The sequence below is a fragment of the Grampus griseus genome (genome assembly GCF_964374135.1).
Source record: "Grampus griseus genome assembly, chromosome: 3".
Lineage (NCBI taxonomy): Eukaryota > Metazoa > Chordata > Mammalia > Artiodactyla > Delphinidae > Grampus > Grampus griseus.
Genome location: NC_139019.1, coordinates 20122246 through 20144403, shown reverse-complemented (window position 1 = coordinate 20144403; position 22158 = coordinate 20122246). Strand labels below are relative to the sequence as shown.

Below are 22158 nucleotides of genomic sequence, written 5' to 3'. Positions count from 1 at the left end.
GGCCTCTCCTGTTGCGGAGCACAGGCTCCGGACGCGCAGGCTCCGAATGTGCAGGCTCAGCGGCCATGGCTCACAGGCCCAGCCGCTCCGCGGCATGTGGGATCTTCCCAGACCGGGGCACGAACCCGTGTCCCCTGCATCGGCAGGCGGACTCTCAACCACTGTGCCACCAAGAAAGCCCCTCTTGTGACTTTTTGAGAGTAGTTCCCTGGACAACACAGTCATATGTTACTTCCGAGAGCTGTTTAGTTAAAAGCAGATATTTCTTGTTTCTCAACCTTACTTTGTTGTTTATGAATAACTAAAAATGCAGTAAAAAATTATTTGTTGCCTGACTTCTATATCTTTTTCTCCAAAGTACATATCTATTTGGAGGGTTTTTTTCCTATTATATCTGTAATACTGAGTTATTTATCCAAAAATCAGAAAAATGGAGTTTGATCCAAATTTAATGGCTAAATGCTGATTATTACAAACCATTAACAAAAATATAGACTGCTTTTGTAAACCCAGCAGTTGTATATAATATATTGTATTACCTATATATTGTATTACCTACCCAGTAATAAAATATATTGGGGAGGAGTTAAATATTTATTTAAGTTAAACATTTTTGATATCCACATAAAACTGTTCTCACAGCCAAGTTCATTGATATAAGCACCTATAAAGAAAAAAGAAACTTTCAAATAAAGAAACAAAATTCTACTTTAAAGAGAATATAATCAGGGTAATACTTCTACAGGTAAATAGATGAAAATTTTTGTTGATTTAAATAATCTAAAGAGCAAAAGTCAAACCTACTCAGATAAATATCTAACTCTATAACATTTTGCATACTGGAAGGATATTGTCTCCAGTTTTTATTTTTCTAGGCTACAGGTCAGTATGCCTATTCCAATTTATGACTATATTTTGTATGAATATTAAAAAAGACAACATGCTACAAATGAACTTATTTACAAAACAGAAACAGACTTACAGACATAAAAAACAAACTTATTACCAAAGGGGAAGGAGGAAGAGGGATAAATTAGGAGTATGGGGTTAACAGATACACATTACTGTATATAAAATACATAAACAATGAGAGTTTACTGTATAGCACAGGAAACTATATTCAATATCTTGTAATAACCTATAATGGAAAAGAATTTTAAAAAAAGAATATATAACAAAATCACTTTGCTGTATACCTGAAACTAACACAATATTGTAAAGCTATACCTCAAATTTAAAAAAGACAACATGTGCATGATGATATCTAAGTTATAATATATGCTTTATCAAAACTTGGAAAATCTACACATTCTTTTTCTATTTCTTATCAGATAAAAAGCAAAATAAAAATTTTAAAGCATAATCTCTTACTGCAAATAAGGAAATATGATCTTAACATTAAAAAAAAAAATTATTGGTGTGGTGGTACAATTAGAGAAAAACTTACAATCCTTGTGTTTTACAAAGCCATGCTCTGTTCCTCCTATGGCTAAGTCTCTCCCTCAGGGTATGAATTCCATGACAGGCAGGGGGATATTCACATCTGGAACCTGCACATCCATTTCCAGACGATCCTTGAAGTACTTGGGACCCATTATTTCCCGCCCAAACATCCTTGAACTTGCTTCTAGGACCTGGAGAGTCTCTTCTCCAAGTCAGTCTACCAACGGCCAGATTTACCCATTGTTATATGTACCCTTAATCCTGAGGGCTGGCCTAGTGTGCATCTGTTAAAAAACTATATACAATCACCCCTCCACATCTGTGGGCTCAGTGTCTGTAGATTCAACCAACCACAGGTGGTAAACATAGTGCACAATCCATGGGTGGTTGAATCCATGGATGTTGAACCCATGGATACTGAGGGCTTACTACACTATGCCATTTTATGTAAGGGATTCAAGCATCCTCAGATTTTGGCATCCACGGGGGTCCTGGGACCAATCCCCCACAGATACCACAGGGCAATTGTAGATGGAATTTGCCCATGACACATGGGCTCCTGGGCAAGCATTAGCACTGGGATGGGATGTGGGCTAGGCTGATATATCCACATGAATGCATGCCAAGCTCTTTGACATGATGACTAGATTGTGGAAGATTAGTGTTGTGGGCATAAGCAAGGAGGCAAGAAAAAGGCTTGCCCTACATTGCATTGTTTCTACACAGAACTTGTTGTTTGCAGTTGTTAAGAAGATAGATTTGACAAGGTAGGAGACTAGATAGAGCATATTTTATTTTATAGTTTACTAATTTGATTTATAACTTAAAATATATAGGCAGGTGTTATATAGACATCTATTCTGAACCCCACAAATATTTCTGGGGCAGTTGTTGTCATTCATGTGAATCAGAGAATGATGGGTAGGGCTTCTAACATAGAAGCCATGTCTCATGCAACTTTGCCTGTCTTACAGTTCTTAAAATATTGCTAATTCCCCAACAGAAATACAATAATTAAAAATAAGTTTACAGGAAATAAATTTCTTGCATAATATGAGAGTAAAAGTATTTGCCACTCAAAGAAAGAGATGAGAGAAGCAATGTTTACACCAGCATATCAAGACTAATGACTTATGTCTTTGTCAGGAGTTATTTGCCTACGGAAATGGTTATTTACCGAGCAAAGCAAAGAAAGGAGCTGTGTTTGGTTTATTTTTATTACTTTTTTCCATTTAGAATAAAAATCACACTGATATGTAAAAGGCTAGTCCTATTGTTTAAAGTATATAGATGAGTGTGATCATACTTATTCAACTCTCATTTCAAGAACTAAGATAACTGACCCCATTTTTCAAAGATGTGACCTGAGAGACCTTCTTTGAATTCTTTCTGCATTATGTATCTTTAGACATTATCATGGATATGCTCATTTTTATTCCCCCTAGCTTCATTCAGACCAAGATAAAGGAGATGGATCCCTCAAATATATTTTGTCTGGAGATGGAGCTGGTACTCTTTTCATTATTGATGAAAAAACAGGTGACATTCATGCCACAAGAAGAATTGATAGGGAAGAAAAGGCCTTTTATACTCTACGTGCACAAGCTATAAACAGAAGAACTTTGAGGCCAGTAGAACCGGAGTCTGAGTTTGTGATCAAAATCCATGATATCAATGACAATGAGCCCACATTCCCAGAGGAAATTTATACGGCGAGTGTTCCCGAAATGTCTGTTGTAGGTAAGTTCATTTACAGTGTTTATGACGGTATTCAAAAAGTATAAAAAATAATTATCAAGAAATTCTTAAAACATTATGATCAATTACTTGAAATCATATTTGACTCCCTGCTAAGAGTACGTGTTTAATCTTCTGAATTACAAAACGAGTCAGGAAAAAAAAAAGGATGAATGCATTTCTAATTTCCTATGGGTTTGTAAGTTTCTACAGTACAATAAATAGACACTTCCTTCAAAAATCCAAGAAAATACCATTGACCTTCAGTAGAAAACTATGAAAATGCAAATTTTTGTCACATGGATTTGGAGAACAGCTGTGTAAAGTCCTGACTCCAAATATATTATAAGTACACTTAGAACACCATAAATGTAATCTGGAGTCTACATATATACTCTAGTCATAATCTGCCTAAAGAGTTTGTCTGGATTATCTAGATGTTATGAACATTGGAATTAATTAGATTTTCTATTACTTCACATTAAATATTTTAAAACATCCTTTCAATTTAACCATTATATATAAAACTCTGCTGATATAAATCTCTTATTCAAATAAACCAGTTGAAAATCAACAGCTAATCACAAACTGATACAGAATTTAAAGTTAGGTTGCAGAAGCAGTAAGACAGAAGGCGTGAAAAAACTGGAAGTATAACATTCAAGAAAATAGAATTCCTTTTTCGATGTAAATAAATGGAGGGTGTATTTGTAGGCAAAGAAAGTTAAAATTGATTTCATGTTTTTGCTAAATAGAGAATCACAGAAAATTAAACATCAAAAAACAATAACATTTTTAGAGATAATGTATTTGGATTTAGTAGAATAGATCATTTCTCAAATGTGGGAGAAGTATAAACTGATGAAACAATTCTGATACATTTTTTCCTTGTAAAAATTTTAATAGAAAATTTCCAACTGCAGTTCTCAAAAGCATTGTTCAGAGATTATTATTTAATATTTACTTCACTAAATCCCAAGGACTTTTGGCAATCACCTTAATATAAAGCCCTTTTATATATTTTGAACTTTATTAAATAGCTTCTAATAGTTCTTGGGACTTGGGATCATCTTGGTTTGTTTCTAAATTTAGAATTTAATCTATTCATAAAATCGTATTCTAGAACAGATGTTAATTATTTTTATAGTTAATTAGTGGAGAGAGAGAAAAAAGAGCATACTTACTCCTTTGTGATTAGATATGCCCTTTACACAAAACAAATCTGTTATGTGAAAATGAATTTAAATATCAAACCCGAGCATTTGTAAAGTGTCTGCATTTATTATAATCTGATACACTGTAGCATTATCTATTGCATGTATGAAAATACACCTGTTGGCTAAATAAAATATGTTGTTGAATTCAAAGTTTACCTACAATACACTATATATATATTATTTTCATCTAAATTATATATGAATGTTTCTTTAAGAGGTCATTATTAAAGCCAAAAATCATTGAAGTCTTCCATGAAAACCAGTGCTTTTGCTCCTCCTTCTGGTACTGTGCAGAACTAAGCTGAATTTGGATACTTCAGGTACTTCTGTGGTGCAAGTCACAGCTACAGATGCCGATGACCCTTCCTATGGGAACAGCGCCAGAGTCATTTACAGCATACTTCAAGGGCAGCCATATTTCTCTGTGGAACCTGAAACAGGTCAGGAATCATGAATCAGTGTTTGTTCATTTAGTAGTCTTTATGATATTTATAAGTAAAAAATAAATAAATAAATAAAGGGCTTCCCTGGTGGCACAGTGGTTGAGAGTGCGCCTGCCGATGCAGGGGACACAGGGCCACAACAGTGAGAGGTCCGTGTACTGCAAAAAAAAAAAAAAAAAAAAAAAAAGGTGGGAAAATAACAAAATCCTAACATTAATACTCACAGAAGAATGATGAAATGATGATGCCACAGTTAAAGATTTAAGAACTCAGAGTTGAATGATCGAGCGAGCTAATGGGAATATACCTGCTTTTATGTTTTTGCATCTGGGTTTAGGGCAGTAGACAGTGCATACGATATTCTTTAGGAAATAGAAAAACAACACAAATCATCAAATATTTACATAGAATCATTTTTACAATTTCTAGACAATGAAAATTAATAGCAAAAGCGTTTTCATCTTTCAAAAATCACTACTATTTTGGATTTACAATTGTGAGCTTAATCAACTAATAATTGAGATTTTAATGAGCATAATAAAAGTTTTTCCATTTTCTTCAAGGTATCATCAGGACTGCTTTACCAAACATGAACAGAGAAAACAGGGAGCAATATCAAGTGGTAATCCAGGCCAAAGACATGGGTGGCCAGATGGGAGGCTTATCAGGGACCACCACGGTCAACATCACGCTGACAGACGTCAATGACAATCCACCACGCTTCCCCCAGAGTAAGCTGTCTTTAATGGTGTTTCTGCAGGGCAAAAGCTTTAGAGTAAAAACAGAAAAGAGGAGAAAAAGCAATTGTCAATCATTTCATTTAAAACAGACCAAAACTGTGCTACAAAAATGAAGAAAAAAAATAGATGTATATGCTGATGAATTCACTGTTATCAAAAGATAGAAGTTAAATATTTCAAACATAGTTCATTCAGAGACAGAGGGATCTATGATCACAAAACCACTCTCTCTCTCTCTCTCTCTCTCTCTCTCTCTCTCTCTCTATATATATATATATATATATATATACACATGCAAGTTTACATATGTACTGTCTCTCTCTCTCTATATATATATATACATATATATAGTCTATCATCTAAGAACTATTTCTGTCAACAAAGGAAATGTTTTATTAAAATAAAAACTAAATTATACTTCTACAATGAATGTGTTTATTTCTACTTAGAATTTAATAAGGAAGATTCTAACCCAAGGGTAAAATTTTTCAATAAAATAACTAAGTTGCCATATTGTTAGAACTTAGCCAGAAAGAACTACATAGGGGGAACCTTACAAACTAATCAGACTTCCATTTAATATCACTGTGTCAGACTTGCATGTAATATCTGTGTTTGGAATGGCAGTCATACTAAAGCATTTTGTATTTTTGATTTATTTATAGATTTATTTTGTGGTTTAGAATGAAACCTTCAAATTCTCAAAATAAATCAAGAAGAGGTTAAGAACCATTAGCTTCTGACCATATAATTACATTTATTTATTCTCCTTTCTTATACAAATTTGGTAGACATGCAGCTAGAGAGGATGATATTGGGTCTCAATGGACACCGCCAAGACTCAGCCAATTTCCTGCTAATCTAAAAGACCCTTTACTTCAAGATGGAATCTCACGTTGTTAGGAAATGTGGCATAAAACACAGGCTTTAGTATGATCTGTGTTTTTAATTTTTAACATTTGCTGTGTATTAACTTCTAAATTGATCCCCCAATTTTAGTTTATTTGTTTTTTGCCTTAAATAACTTTGTGATAAAGTATTAAAGTGTAAAAAGCAATAGCTTTTCGTGATATTTATATCTTTATACTAAAGACCATTACACAGAAAGAATTACAGTCTAAGAATTCACTGTATTATTTTGACTCTTTAAAAGCATTTCACCTCTTTTCTTGTACTATTTTTATCTAACTTTATTAATAGTGCATGATTTTAGTTGAATTGTTTAAAATCACATGTGTGGAAAGATTACAAAATTCAGAGAGAATATTCTTGAGTGGACTAATCATATGCTTATGTGTTTTTATGATATTTTGTTAGATATTTAAGGTACATGCTCCTCAGGATTGCTACTGTGGTGTTTGGCCCAAAACACAGAGAAGGGTGTTTGCTTATGCTGTTTTCAAATTATCAAGTTTCAACTTCAGGTTACCTTTAGCATCAGCAGGGAAAGGCAAACCAATAATAAATCTTTATAGTTCTTTTAGAACAGGTCTAAAGACATGCCTCGTTGCACTACAATTTAAATTTCACATTTTATATGTATTTCTAACCACCTCTTAGCATGATCCTGTTACCAGGAGAATGGACATGCAAATATAGGAGAACAAACTGTTAAGTGGTTGCATAATCCACAATGAGCAAAAATATTTGTGAAAAAAGTATTTTATGAGTAATAAATGACCATTAAGAGGATTATTATAGTTTAAATTCTCAGGAACATATATACATGTGTCCAAAATACAGTCCATTTAAAAATTATGCATTTGATAAGCAAATTAATAGCTTCTAATTAAATGGAAAAACTAGACATTTGAAAGATGAAAATATCTGATAAAAATTCATTTTATCATTTTTCTTCTACTGTAACACCTTTATTAATTCATTCACTAATTACTTTCTTTTCTTTTGTTAAGTCAGAATTTGTGGCTGGTATCTGGTAGGCACATTACACAAGCCTGACATAATAATAATAGTAATAATAATTAAAAAAAGAAACAGCAATAGCATAACATGTTTTCTGAATGGCGTTTTTATGTCACCCTGTATCAGTTATTTACTGACCTACTTTATTTTATCAAAACAACTCATTGAGGTCAGTATTCTGATCTCCATTCTACAGATGAGAAAACGAACATTATAGACATTAAGGCCAACTGCAAGTAATAGCAGAGGTGGTTTGAAGTCCATGACCAACTCCAGATGTACAACACAATATATTATGAGAAGTTTTAGAGCATCCTGTATCTTGTCTCATTATTGTTTAATTATAGATGGAAACATAATTTATGGATCTTTGTTTTCTCAATTATCTTTTCTCCTATGAACATTTGCAACCATATCTTACTGTTGGGAACACTCAGTCATGGCAATTAAAATGTTACTTATAGTCTAAGTCACCTAACATGCGGAAAACTAGTTTTTAATTTCTCATATTATTTCATTAAATAGCCGAGGTTTGGAGGGAGTTCCACAGTTTATGAAGACCTTCATATGTAGCATATCACTGAAACTTGCAACTAACTCGTGTAGACTCATTGTTATTATCCTTATACCCAATATACGGAAGAAGTAAAGGAGGTTCAGAGTGGAAATAATAAAGAAGACAAACTAGTACTGCCTAATAGAAATATGCAAAACAAAAATGTGTGCCACAATAGTAATTGTAAATTTTCTATCAGCCATATTAAAAAAATAAAATAAGCAGGAGAGACATTTATTTTAATCATATATTTTAACCCAATATTATCCTTTAAACATATCATCAATATAAAACTTATTCAGATGTTTTACATTCTCTTGTTCCATAATTCTTTGAAATATCCTCTTTCATTAAGTATTTTCCAGTTACATCAAGGCTCAAGTCAGACTAATGACACTTCTAGTCAGTAGCTGCATGAGGGTTAGTGACTTGGCTAGTGGCTGCCATATGGGACAGTTCAGGACAGACTGTGGAGTCATCCTCTTGAATCCCAATGCTGTCTTCTTCACTTAGTAGCTTTTTCACCTTGCTCCATTGAACTGACCTTTTAGTAGAAAGGTGCCATTTCAGTGCCTTTCAGTAAAACTGGATAGCAGTGCCTACCCCATGGAGTGGTAAGACTAAATAATTTAAAGCAGGGTCCCCAACCCCCTACCAGTGCGCAGCCTGTTAGGAACCAGGCCGCACAGCAAGAGGTGAGCATTGGGTGAGCGAGAAAAGCTTCATTTGCCACTCCCCACCGCTCCCCATCGCTCGCATGACTGCCTCAACCATCCCCCCGACCCCATCCATGGAAAAATCGTCTTCCATGAAACCGGTCCCTGGTGCCAAAAAGGTTGGAGACCGCTGATTTAAGTTATATGAAACGCTTGACTCAGTGGCTGGCACTAGTGTATTTATGTGCTCAGTAATATTGATTTGTGCAAGTACTGCTGTATTATTATTATTTTTCAATATTATAAAAGTAGAGTCAAAACTTAACCTTTCATACAGATTGATCCAAATTCCACATTTCCCAATATGGTACATCTGTGGAAGATAAAAATCTCCATCATTTGGAGGGGACAAAGACAAGTGAAAGCCCACATGTCCTCCTTCATTGTTTAGCTTATTTATTGTGTGGGTCTATAACAATCATTCTCAATCAGGGACAGTTTTGTCCCCCAAAGGACATTTAGCAAGGTCTTAAGACATGTCTGTTTGTCTCAACTGGTGGGTACTACTGGCATCTATTGGGTGTAAGCAAGGATGCTGCTAACCATCCCTACAGTTCACATGACAAAGAATTACCTGGCCCAAAATGTCATCAGAGGTGAGGTTGAGAAACTTTGATATTATCTGAGGAACTGTTCAAGTGAAATCAGAAATTTTTTTATCTAAAAATATTTATTGAGAACACTCTTGCACCAAACATTATTTTAGAAAAAAGACATATGAATATTGTTAAAAAAAAAAACAACTTTTTTTTGTCCCTATGACCTTTCATTAAAGCAGGGGAGGCAGATGATACATAAGAAAACAATTCTATACATACAAGGTATTGGCTCAGTTCTGGTTAAAAAGAGGAACACAAGTGTTCCAAGGAAAAGGATAAGGGAAGGACTTGCTCAAGAAGGGATACTAAATCCAAACACTGCAAGATGGAATAGGCTCACCATACAAAGAGATGGGAAAAGTCCTTCAAGCAGAGGGAACAGAATATGGGAAACCCTGAGTTGGAAGTTGAATGATGTTGAATAGAAGTTGAATATCAAGAAATGAAGACCAGAGTGGTTGGATCTTACCAAACAACAAGGAGGTTAGTGGGAGATTAGATCAGGGAGCCCTACACTCACAGGAACATTGGCAATAGTCAATTATTGTTGGAATTAACAAACGCATAACTGTGTGCCTAAGTTACCATCATACTCTTGTGATTTTAGAGGTATATAAATATGTGAACATTAATAGGACATGTACACCTTAGTATGATTCTAAAAGAGAGGTAATGGATTAGAAGGCTGGGGTGCACCTGAAAACTGAGTTCCAAAAGTCTTTTAGGTTCTTTTGCTCCAGATATTAAATTGTATTTTCACTACCAAAACAATATCTCTGTTGAAATTATTTCAGAATCCTGGATTATTTCAAGTGACTTTAATTTTAAAAACAATTAGTGAAGACAAAAATCTATTGTTTACCTTCCACTGATAAGCACTGTGCTTGCAATTAAGCCCATGAAGGTTAATAAGTTTTGTTACCAGAAGGGGCTACTTTTCAGGGCCCAAGAATGGGCTCTTGTCTAACACTCTGAAATGAATTGTCCGAGGAGACACACATACCGACAAAGCAAAAGACTTTATTGGGAAGGGGCATCCGGGCGGAGAGCAGCAGGGTAAGGGAACCCAGGAGAACTGCTCTGCCATGTGGCTCGCTGTCTCAGGTTTCATGGTAGTGGGGTTAGCTTTCCCGGTTGCCTCTGATCAATCATCTTGCTTGTGCCCATATTTGCTCTGACTCAGGGTACTTCCTGGTGGTGCGCGCATCTCAACAAAGATGGGTGTTAGTATGAGGGTTTCTGGAAGGTTGGCGGGACATATTATGGGCTGGCATCTCCTCCCTCCTTTTGGCCCCTCTTGAATTCTCCCATTTAGTTTTCAGTGGCAGCACCTTGTTCCTTACTGAGATCTCCTGTTGTGAAACAACCAATGCAAGCAGTTATTATTGTGCCTGGCCAGGGCGGGCACTTTCCATCAACAGTTCCCTAACATCTTGATTCCTGATTACAACTGGCTTACTGTCGAGGAGGGGAGAGAATATTTCAATATGAAATGACATGTCTGACAGAATTTAATGGGTGTATGGAAGAGCAGCACTTTTCCAAATATGGGGAAGGAGGATTGAGTGCATCTTTTGCAGTGAAAGGTTTTCTGGAGAATTTCTCTTTTGATATAAATCCTTTCTTCAGACTACTAAAAGCAATAAGGGCAGGAAAGGAAGGAGAGTTCATGAAGTTGGGAATTAGCAAAATTACCAATGTAGGATATGCAAAGGGCATATTCTGTGCAGGTAAAAAAAAAAAATGGTAAAGGACTGCTTCAAAGCGGTCGTGAGGGTTATCTTTGGTGATGCCTTTAATGTTTGCTTTTCTATTTTTTATCTATTTTTGTAACTTGATACAAGAAAACCAGAATAACAAAGGATAGAAAAGGACAAATGAGACAATTGCTTCGAAGTCAGATAAAATGAGTGCTGAATAGCAAAATGGGGGTAATTGTGGATGATCTTTCCCAATTGGTTTTAGTAGAAATCATTTCAAAGAAGCTGGAGGGTAGTAAATTGAGGAATAAAAGAAAGTCAGGAAGACGATCAAAGAAATAATGCCTGCACTTTAAGAAGCTGAGGTGAACAAGAAAATGAAATAGAAAAGGAATATATTGTAATAGTTAAAAATAAATCCTGGATTAAGGGTGGTTCAGTAGATAATTTTGAGAGCCTCCTTTGTCCAGGCTCATAGCAGGAATTAGGGCTTCAGTGGCCAACCAAGGACATAGACTACTGGAGGAAGGTGTAGAAAATAAAGTGATAATCACATGAATACATAATATGATGTCTGGCAATGGGGTAAGTGCATGCAGAATAGAAAGCAGAATAAAGGACTAGAGAATGACAGGGGTGCTATTTTAGGAAGCATGAATAGGGGAGACTTCTCGAAGGAGACCTGAATAATTTTAAAAACTGAAAATGCATAAAATTAGACAATTCAGCTCCTCTAGACATCAGTTTCTATATGTACAGTACTTAGAATGCTACAATTAAGAAATAAGGTCATATATAAAATGTTTTCAGTAGTAACTGTAACATATAAAGGTTCTCCATACACAAGGGTTTTTCTCCCCTTCCTTCTTCCTTCTCAAGGAGTATGACCAGTGTTTCAAATCTTGTCTTTATTGCTCTGATGCTGTGCTCCTATTCATTAATGGCCCACAAGAGATGAAAAAAAGTGCCTTAAGCCAGGAGATACCTATAATCTCGGCGATGTACCTCATATGAACAAATGAACATCCATGGATGAGGACTCCAGAGCAAATGTTCCTGCTCTCCAAGCAGTCAGTGTTCAATGGTCCTTGAATTTCACTATGTTTCATTGTGCTAACAGAGACAAAAGTTATACTCCATCACCTGTATTCTATCCACCTGGTATTCTCACTTGAATATTTTAGTCTCTTTTACGTCACATCCTTCCTTCTTTCCCTAACATCAGAAAAACAAAATAGGCTCCATGGAAAAGGTCTATGAAGAGATTAAATTACTGGAACCTGATCATTGTAGGGCTTGGCAAAAACACCCAGAACAATGGAATTTGTGCCCAAATGGCCTTTTAAAAAAGTGGCTCTGGAAAAATGCTATGATACTAATTTTCATCTAGACAAGAATCAGTGATTAAGGAATAGCTGATCTGCAGAGATGAGCACTGAATAGCAGCTCCCAACATCTTTGTCTTAATACAGAAGAGAATGTTGTACGGTAAGACTCTCTCAAATCCGTTCCTAAAAAAGAAGAAAAGAAAAAGAAAGACAAAACAAAAAATAGACATCAGAAAGGAAGGTCCAGGCCTAGAAGAAAAGAGTTTACGAAAGCGGTTATGTCGATGGTCAGGGTCCCAGTCAACCAGCTGGTGCCTAGGACTTGGCTCTAGTACTTGGATGGGACAGTTACTAGGACTCAAGAAGAAAGAAAGACTAAACATCTGAGATCAGATAAAAAATTCCAACCCACAAAAAGAGCCAACTCTAGAACATAGTTTGAGAAGACCACAGCTTGTTATTCAAATGTAGCTGCTCTCCCACACATTGTATCACAGAAAAGAGAGAGGAGATTATTTTTCTCATCCTACTTAACAGTGAGTATGGCCTCCAGAGAAATCCAGCTCTCATAGAACCATGCCCCTGATCTACTTAGTACTGAGTCACAAACATGTTTGCAGACAGCTTAGGTGGACAAGTGGAAGTCAGGAAGCAGTAATGAACACATTTACATAATAGCTGAGCTGGGATTTCATGAGGAGAGAAAATTTATAAACTGCTAAAAAATATAATATGATTGAGTGGTGGTCTTATTTGTATTTATTTATCTTTGACCTCTTAAGATGTTTCAGAATATTATGTATATAGGTAATCAATATCAAATTTATGAGAATTTGATATGATACTTATTATGCAAGATTACAGATCTAGCCCAAGTGCACTCAAAAGAGTGAAGTTATTGCTGCTTACTATATCTTTTCGCAATGACTTATTGAGAATGGTAACAAAAATCCGTTTTTCATCATTTGGTTGTCAGTTCCGAAAATTAACACAGAATTTCTCACTTATAGGAAAGTATTTTTTTAAGATAAATTATAGATGATGGGCACTTGGGTGTACAAATAAATTAAATGAGACTCTAATTTCCTGAGTATTTTGATGCCAACACTTTATATTTCCATCAAATTATATTTAAAGATTATACACAAATATAGCTAATTCAGATGCCATACTATGCAATTGTAGAATCACTCAGTGCCTAGGTTTGTTTGTTTGTTTTAACTGCATGACCTTTATTGGCTACTAACTTTATTTAGCTCATTAAATTACATAAATATGGATTGTCTGATTTGCCCACATTTAAATAAAATAAAGCAACAGTATAAAAATAATAGTAACAGGCACAGTGTTACAGCATGGACTAAACACAGTAAAATATAAAATTAACTCAATCTTCATACCTGTATAATTATAATATAACATATATTTATTTACCCCTTTATATTAGTTCAAGAAAAACTGAAACATGAAACTTAAATCACTTGTTTATGATTCTACAGTTGGAAAAGAAATAACAGCCAGGTTGAGGATACAGTTTCGATGATTCAAAAATCTGTGCTTCTAACCACTACACCAAGAAAGAAATTAGTACATCAAAGACTCTCTTTATCTTCCCTGGTACATCTTGCCTTTAGTTAATTCAGTGATTCACTACTTGTATATAGATTACAGGAACAACTTTAAGTAGGACATACTGAATTCTTACAATGTCCATGCATTTTCATACATACCCGGGAAAATCAAAGCTTTATTTGTTAGTGCTTTTGCATTACCCAAGGACCAAACATGAGTGACTGCTTTGCTGGGATCCTTATGCTGCTTGGCAGATAGATAAGTTTACATGAAACAAGGTCATTCAAGGAGATGTCTATATGATGTACGCAGGGATTTAAGACACGTACTTTCTGTGAGCTGTGAGACTACCATTATCCCTGCCTGGTACAAGGGAGGTTTGATTTAATAAGTGCTGATTTTCGCTTTGTAAATAGAGTCAACCTTGCTTCTACTGGGAATTCTAAGGTAATGTAGGCCCCAGGCTGATCTGCATATTTTAAAATTATCAAGCACATTTCAAGTAGAGAAACAGTCAGGTATGTCCCAAGGAAGATGCTTTAGCCTGAGAAAGAAGGGAATGAAATTAAAGATGTCTCTTTTCTCCCTTTTTAATCTAAAGAAAATGAATATTCTTATATTCAAAGGCACTGTTCTACAATTTACATAGGTTAGATATAGCTCTGATTTTTACCGTGATCACAAAAATAGCCTCAAATATTTGTAGGATTTTTCCCCATGGTCCTAGTACTTAGAATTTGTAAGAATTATAAAGAAAGAATGTTACTGAAGCATTCTTTGATTTTTTAAACACTGATTGAAGCCGTACTATGTGGAAGGATATATGATAGGAAATAATAATAAAGTAATAATTTTATAGAGAGAAATAAAAAACAGAATACATACATAAATGGTTTGCCGTTTGAAAGATTATAAAACACAACACCTCTCTCTCTCTCTGTCTCTCTCACACACACATACACACACACAAATAAACATATATACACTTTTATTTTATTATATTGTAGTTTCCCTCACACATAGTCTCCTTCACTCTTTTGCTTGCTTTTGTATATAGGTGGAGTTTGTATATAGGTTGCATAAATGTAAGTATATATGCACATGTATGTACATATACACATATATATGCACATATGCATGTAAACTTATATACACACATATAACTGGAGAATGATATAATAACATTCACACTATAATTGTCAATTAAAGCCTAAATCATAAAATGATCAACACTTCAGAGGTAAGGGGACCAAGAAAGAGAAAAACATTTAAGTGTTTTCCAGGCAGGAAAACAGGCATTGAGGGGGAGAGCATTTTTGTTAGGGAGGACGGAATGAACACAGGTGACATTCAGAGAAATGCGTGTGATTTGGTGTGGCTGGATCCCAGGGCTTGAAGCAGGTGTTGTGAGAGATGAGAATGGAAATGTAGCAGAGTCAGCATCATGAAAAGGGTTGGATACAAAAATAAAATGCTACATATATTATGTAAGGGAGTATTTTTTAGGAGAGCACCAGGCACAGTTCTTCATTTTGTCTAATTATTCTGGCAGCAACGAAGCACATTGCTTGGATCGGAAGAGCAAAGGTTGATGAGAGTCTGAACTGAAGCTGAGGAGAGGAGGGATTTGAGATATAGTTAAGTAGTTGAGCCGTAGGACGTAGTAATTAGGTCGATAAAAGGTTCGAGGGAGAAAGAGAGCAAAAGATACTTTCTAGTTTTCTACCAGAAGAGCTTGTTTGAAGAGAGACAGGGATTTCAGTTTGATTCGAACGTTTTAAATTAAGATTCTTGCAGAAAGATAGTGGTTTTAAATACCTAGGAGACGGTGAACTATGTTGATCTGATGTACACAACACGATATATAAGTGAGAACAGACATGATGATCTCAGCTAAGCTAAACGTTTAGAGTGACATAACTGAGGAAATGTACGATTCCCAAGTATGATGAAATATATACTTCTCTAAGAAAAATAGAAATTATACAAAAATCCACTTGGAGCTCTCCAGTTATTCCCATGGAAAGTTGCCTTAGACTAAACGATTTAGCATTTTTGCATCAGGGGATTCGAAGTCCCTTTGTGTTATGGTATCCTCTAGAACACACTTGGAAAATACCCCTGGGTAAGTATAGAGAGAGATATATAGAAACAGAACTAGCTGTGCAAATATATTTAGACTCAGTTAAGCCGCTGTTACAGAGTTTTTAGTAAGCCTACAATTCCAGGGAAGACGCATTGCAGAGACTGAGTACCTAGTACAATGTAATATGTTTATGAATGACTCTAAGGTTATCTTAACCTCCCCTGATTCTATATACTTTTTATGTTCTTACACATTGCAATTGCGTGTATTTATTGATGCCAGTTAACTTGGAGACAATTTCAAAGAAATGAATCACGATGGATTCCCTAGTCTCTGGGAATCAATGGCAGCTTCTCTAAAAGCTTTGTCCTCTTGCTTTCTTCAATGGTATGAACAGGAAACTAAGACATCTTGCAGCATCTCATTTTGCTCTAATTTAACTTAAATGCTCAAAGCTAAGTTGGTGATCATGTCTCCAGTGCTCACAGAATAGGTTTCTGCCTCTCCTCTGGTGGGAGTCTTCAATTCCAAACCCTCAATCCTCCGTCAGTCTCTGGTGTGACTTTCAGCTCTCCGCTCCTTTTCCTAAATGCCCATTTAGCATTGCATAATTTCCTTAACTGCTCTGCAGTTTCCTCTCAGGAGCTTTATCTTGTTTTTAATTTCTTCCTGTTAAGCTCATTAAAAAACATCTTTTAAACATTATACAATGGAATGGTTTATAAACGTGCATAATTGTGTCATTTTTCTTAGAGCAAGTGTTGTTTGAGATTATTATGCAGCGTAGAGATGTCATAATAAGATTACACACAAAGCAAATAAAAAAATTAAACTAATGTTAAATTATTTTGTTATTCACATATGTGGTGCTTTTTTTCTCACAACTCTGGAAAAGTAGAGAGTTAATGTAAATGTGAATAGAAACAAGGACAGGGAACAAAGGAAAGAGTCCAATTATATTTCCTGGAACCTTACTGTTTTTTATCAACCAAACAAAATGGCAGCTATCTGTTGTAAAGCTTCCAAAGCTATGTTTGCCCTCTTAGCTCTCCCATTTGTTTTCTGGCATCTATTTTGTTGTTCCTGAGGAAGGCACGCTGTCACATCTCTTACTGTGCCCATCTTATGCCTTTCCTCCAAAGTCTCTTACATTGAGCTGTCAGTTACTTCTGTTTCCAGTACACAAATCTGCAGTGTTTTTAATACTCAAGTGCAAAGGTCCTATTGATCAAATTTTTGGTGGAAAAAGTGACCTGGAATACTTAATCGTGAATCAAAAAAAAAAAAAAAAAAGAAAACAAATGCATTAAAATTGTTTTAAGTCTTTAATAATGAATATTTAGATGTTATGTGAGGTTGTCATTAATAGTCTCAGAATACACTTACTTAAGTAGTCTTATCTTTTGGCCAGTCCTTAGGAAGTATTCTTTGCAATATTACCATTTAGATTTTTATTTCTAATACAATTTTTCATAGGTGATATGGAAATGGCAATTACCTTTCTCCTCCTTGCATTTGTGCCTTGCACTTAAGTCGATAACCAAACCAAGAATAACCAACTGGGAAGAAATATTTATCTGCCCTAAACATTAAAAGAGAAGCAAATGATTCAATCAGACACCTGGAAATGAATTTCAAACAACTATAAATTGGAATTGACAGGAAAGCATACCACATAATTAAAGCTTCATCAACTGTAAGATAAAAAATAAGGAGCATACAAATAGACGTCTTTAAGGAAACATGACACGTAAGATGGATGACAGGTGCTACTTTGCCTTTGTCAGTGTGTGCAGTACAATCTGTCTCCTTTCTGGATCCCCTCCCCCTACATGGTAAACACCCTTGCATGCTCTTAATGAAAGCAATTTCACTTTGCTTGACAAACTAAGATACTTGTGTTCAACAGACGAGTCTTGGAAAAAAATTTAAAAGCGTGGATGAATAGCTCTTTCATACCTTTAAAATATAGAAATGCAGTTTTTAAACTTTGAAGTAAACCCAGTAAATCTCATCCCTGAATAGATTTCTGAGCATAAACGCAGTTCCAGAGAAAGCATTATCCAATTATATATCTTGGGCACTGAATAAATATTTATTGGATGACTTAACTACTGAAGTTACCATATAATCAAAACGATCATGAATATGTGTGTTCTATATGTGTATACAACATATATACTTTAATATAGCTATCTGAATTATTTAACAGAAGAACTAAATCTATGCTATTTTGATGAATGACCTCAATCTTAATCATTGCTGTTCTGCAAAGTATGGAACTCCTTGAAAACACTTTTATTAGTATTTCAAGGAAAAATAAATATACTTTTGTGCATGTATATACACACACTCACTATGTGTGTGTGTGTGTGTGTGTGTGTGTGTGTGTATCCCTTATCTATAAAATGATTTAGGCTTATTATAATGTGAATCAATGGAGCATGATCCCTTCCCTGGTAAACCTCAGAAAGTACTGAAAATTAACATGGATAATGCTTACTGTCATCAAAATGATATAAACTTTGTGATGGAGATCGTCTCTGCGCCAACCAAGAAATAAAATGAAGTAATAAGTGATTTTGGATCCTTGACCAGAACTATTATGACAAGTTCAAAGCAGACAGATTTTCAGAATCTAAGCCTGTGTCTAGAAATCCAAGTAATCTCATAAAAGTCCAAGCTAAAAATAAAAAGTGGGAGAACAAATTCCCAGAGAATACTCCCAGTGAAATCTATGTACAGTAAAATTAATGAAACCAAAAAACTGGTTTTTTTTTCTTTTGTTCTCTCTCTCTCCATGTTAAAAAGATCCATGATACAGAAACTTTTTACCATAACCTGATAATCTCCAATAATATCAGGTCAATTTTCTATTTAATTTTTTAAAAAGTAATTTGCTTCAGGGAATTCCCTGGTGGTCCAGTGGTTAGGACTCGGTGCTTTCACTGCCGAGGGCGTGGGTTCAGTCCCTGGTCGGCAAACTAAGATCCCGTGTGCTGTGTACCCTGGCCAAAAAAAAAAAAATAAATAATAATAATAATAAATAATTTTCTTCAAAGTATTAAATTCATAGATAAAATTTTTAAATGAAAACTCAGCCACCCATTCCATTCTTCCTCACCCATAGCTCTAATCATCACAGAAGACAACTTTAAACTCTTACTCTTTTTAGTTCATCTAGGTTAAGCTGTAATTCTCTAAGTAATGTTTTCTTGTTATTTTTAAAACATTTTTTACACTTCATTATTCATGAAAATGGAGTTCAGTAGCATCTCAGTCTATGCTCCCCTTAATATAATTATGATAACACTTTTAAAAATTTCTCTATTGGTTTTCTTAGAAAATTTAATTGTTATAAAATTTCTTTTATATCCACCATTCTAAGCCTTCCTCTCTGTCTTTCTGTCCCAACGGCATTCTCACTGAAGCACTAAATGTATTTAAGAACCGTTTAACTGTCTTAAGAAAAAGCTCTACAATTTTTAAAATACACTTTTCAAAGTACTATACTATTACCTGTAAAAGTTTGATCTTTAGTCCAAAAATGTATACAAAAGCATACACTGGCGCTCAAAAGTCTTAGAGGAGAAAAGCCAGACATTTTATTTCCAATGTAATGATTTCAACTACTGACTATTAAAGATCCTCTTTAGCCAAGTTGTATTTCTGAGATGTTACAGGTTTGTGCTTTAGATGTGCAGTGGGTACAGCTGTTCAAAATATGTTAGTGAAAAACTCTATAGCACTTAGCTTCATTTTGGCAACATTCAGAGTTGCAAACCTAGATTCCTCAGTATTCACCTTCCAGTATGGGCTGGCTAATCTCTATAGCTCAAAAAAATCTGCCATCCCAGACATTTCTTTTTCACTTTTGTAACTTGGATACGTAGCTCTGTAGATATCCTGTATTCCTGTATCTTGATTTAGCCCATTATTTTCCTGGAATACATTCATTAGTTTCTTTTAAAAAGCCCAAAGGCAGAGAAATTTGCTGAGTCTAAAATTATCTTTATTGGGCTATCATACTTGATTAATATGGTGCCTATAGTGAATATTCAAGGTTCAAAATAACATCATCAAATTTTGATGACATTGCTCAATATCTTTCTAGGATCAGAGGTTACCTTGAAAGGTCCATTGACATTTTGATCCGTGCCTTTTATTTTTTCCAACTACACAATTATATATTAATTTTTAATTGTGTGTACTTCCTTCCATTGTCCTCTAGTTCACCAATTCTGTCCTTTGGTGATTTTAATTTTCTGTTTAACCCATCCATTATTTTTTAACTGTTTTCACTTCAACTATTATATTGTTAATATCTATGTTTTGTATTTGGCTTCATATCAATATAGCCAGCCACTTTTCATTGTCTAGTAAAAATATTATAACTTTTACTCCTTAAAACATAATGAATATATTTTTTAAATATTCTTCATGTGATGACTCCACATTAGTTGTTTTGTTGATATGATTCAGCTAAAGTGCTTAATTTGTTTTGTTTTGTGCTTTTGAATTTTATTTTATTGTTGCTTTTCAGTGTTTTGTTTTCCTGCTGACACTCACTTATATTTCCTTTTGTTGTTATTATGTGTATATATATATATATTTAATTAATTAATAATCATTGAAATTTGTGAGACCTGAAGTTGAATTTTACTTTATATTTTTAAATAAATCTTTATTGGAATATAATTGCTTCACAATACTGTGTTAGTTTCTGTTGCACAACAAAGCGAATCAGCCACATGCATACACATATCCCCATCTCCCCTCCCTCTTGAGCCTCCCTCCCACCCACCCTATCCCACACCTACAGGCTCAATGACCCCACCTACAGGGTCATTGCAAAGCACCGAGCTGATCTCCCTGTGCTCTGCTGCTGCTTCCCATAGCTAACTATTTTACATTCAATAGAGTATACATGTCGATGCTACTCTCACCTTGCCCCAGGTTCCCCCTCCCACACCGTGTCCACAAGTCCATTCTCTACGTCTACATTTTTATTCCTGCCCTGCAACTAGGTTCATCAGTACTTTTCTTTTTTAGATTCCATATATATGCATTAGTATACAGTATTTATTTTTCTCTTTCTGACTAACTTCGCTCTGTATGATAGGCTCTAGGTCCATCCACCTCACTACAAATAACTCCATTTTGTATCTTTTTATGGCTGAGTAATATTCTATTATATATATGCCACATCTTCTTTATCCATTCATCTGTTGATGGACATTTAGGTTGCTTCCATGTCCTTGGCTCTTGTAAAAAGAGCTGCAGTGAACACTGTGGTACATGTCTCTTTTTGAATTATGGTTTTCTCAGAGTATATGCCCAGTAGTGGGATTGCTTTGTCATATGGTAGTTTTATTTTTAGTTTTTTAAGGAACATCCATACTATTTTCCATAGTGGTTGTATCAATTTACATTCCCACCAACAGTGCAGGAGGGTTCCCTTTTCACCACACACTTTCCAGCATTTATTCTTTCTAGATATTTCGATAATGGCCATTCAGACTGGCACAAGGTGATACCTCACTGTAGATTTGATTTGCATTTCTCTAAAAATTAGTGACGTTGAGCATCTTTACATGTGCCTTTTGGCCATCTGTACGTCTTCTTTGGTGAAATGTCTGTTTAGGCCTTCCACCCATTTTTTAAATGGGTTGTTTGTTTTTTTGATATTGAGCTCCATGAGCTGTTTGTATATTTTGGAGATTAATCCTTTGTCTGTTATTTCATTTGTAAATATTTTCTCCCATTCTGACTGTTGTCTTTTTGTCTTGTTTATGATTTCCTTTGCTTTGCAAAAGATTTTAAGTTTAACTAAGTCCCATTTGTTTATTTTTGTTTTTATTTTCCTTACTCTAGGAGGTGGGTCAAAAAAGATCTTGCTGTGGTTTATGTCAAAGAGTGTTTTTGTTATGTTTTCCTCTAAGAGTTCTACAGTGTCTGGTCTTACATTTAGGTCTTTAATCTATTTGGAGTTTATTTTTGTGTATGGTGTTAGGGAGTGTTCTAATTTAATTCTTTCACATGTAGCTGTCCAGTTTTCCCAGCACCACTTATTGAAAAGGCTGTCTTTTCTCCATTGT

General features: G+C 34.9%; 1 protein-coding gene across 2 annotated transcripts in view; it reads left to right on the top strand.

Annotated features, from left to right (window-relative positions):
- Positions 1-22158, top strand: part of LOC309820035 (cadherin-10) — a gene marked incomplete at both ends in the record, with an annotated part of 122784 nt that overhangs the window by 62789 nt on the left and 37837 nt on the right. For both annotated transcript variants that reach the window (XM_082650497.1, XM_082650496.1), the window contains 3 exons: positions 2889-3183; positions 4718-4837; positions 5404-5571. In XM_082650497.1, the coding sequence (XP_082506623.1) occupies positions 2889-3183; positions 4718-4837; positions 5404-5571 (583 nt within the window). The remainder of the gene's footprint in view (positions 1-2888; positions 3184-4717; positions 4838-5403; positions 5572-22158) is intronic.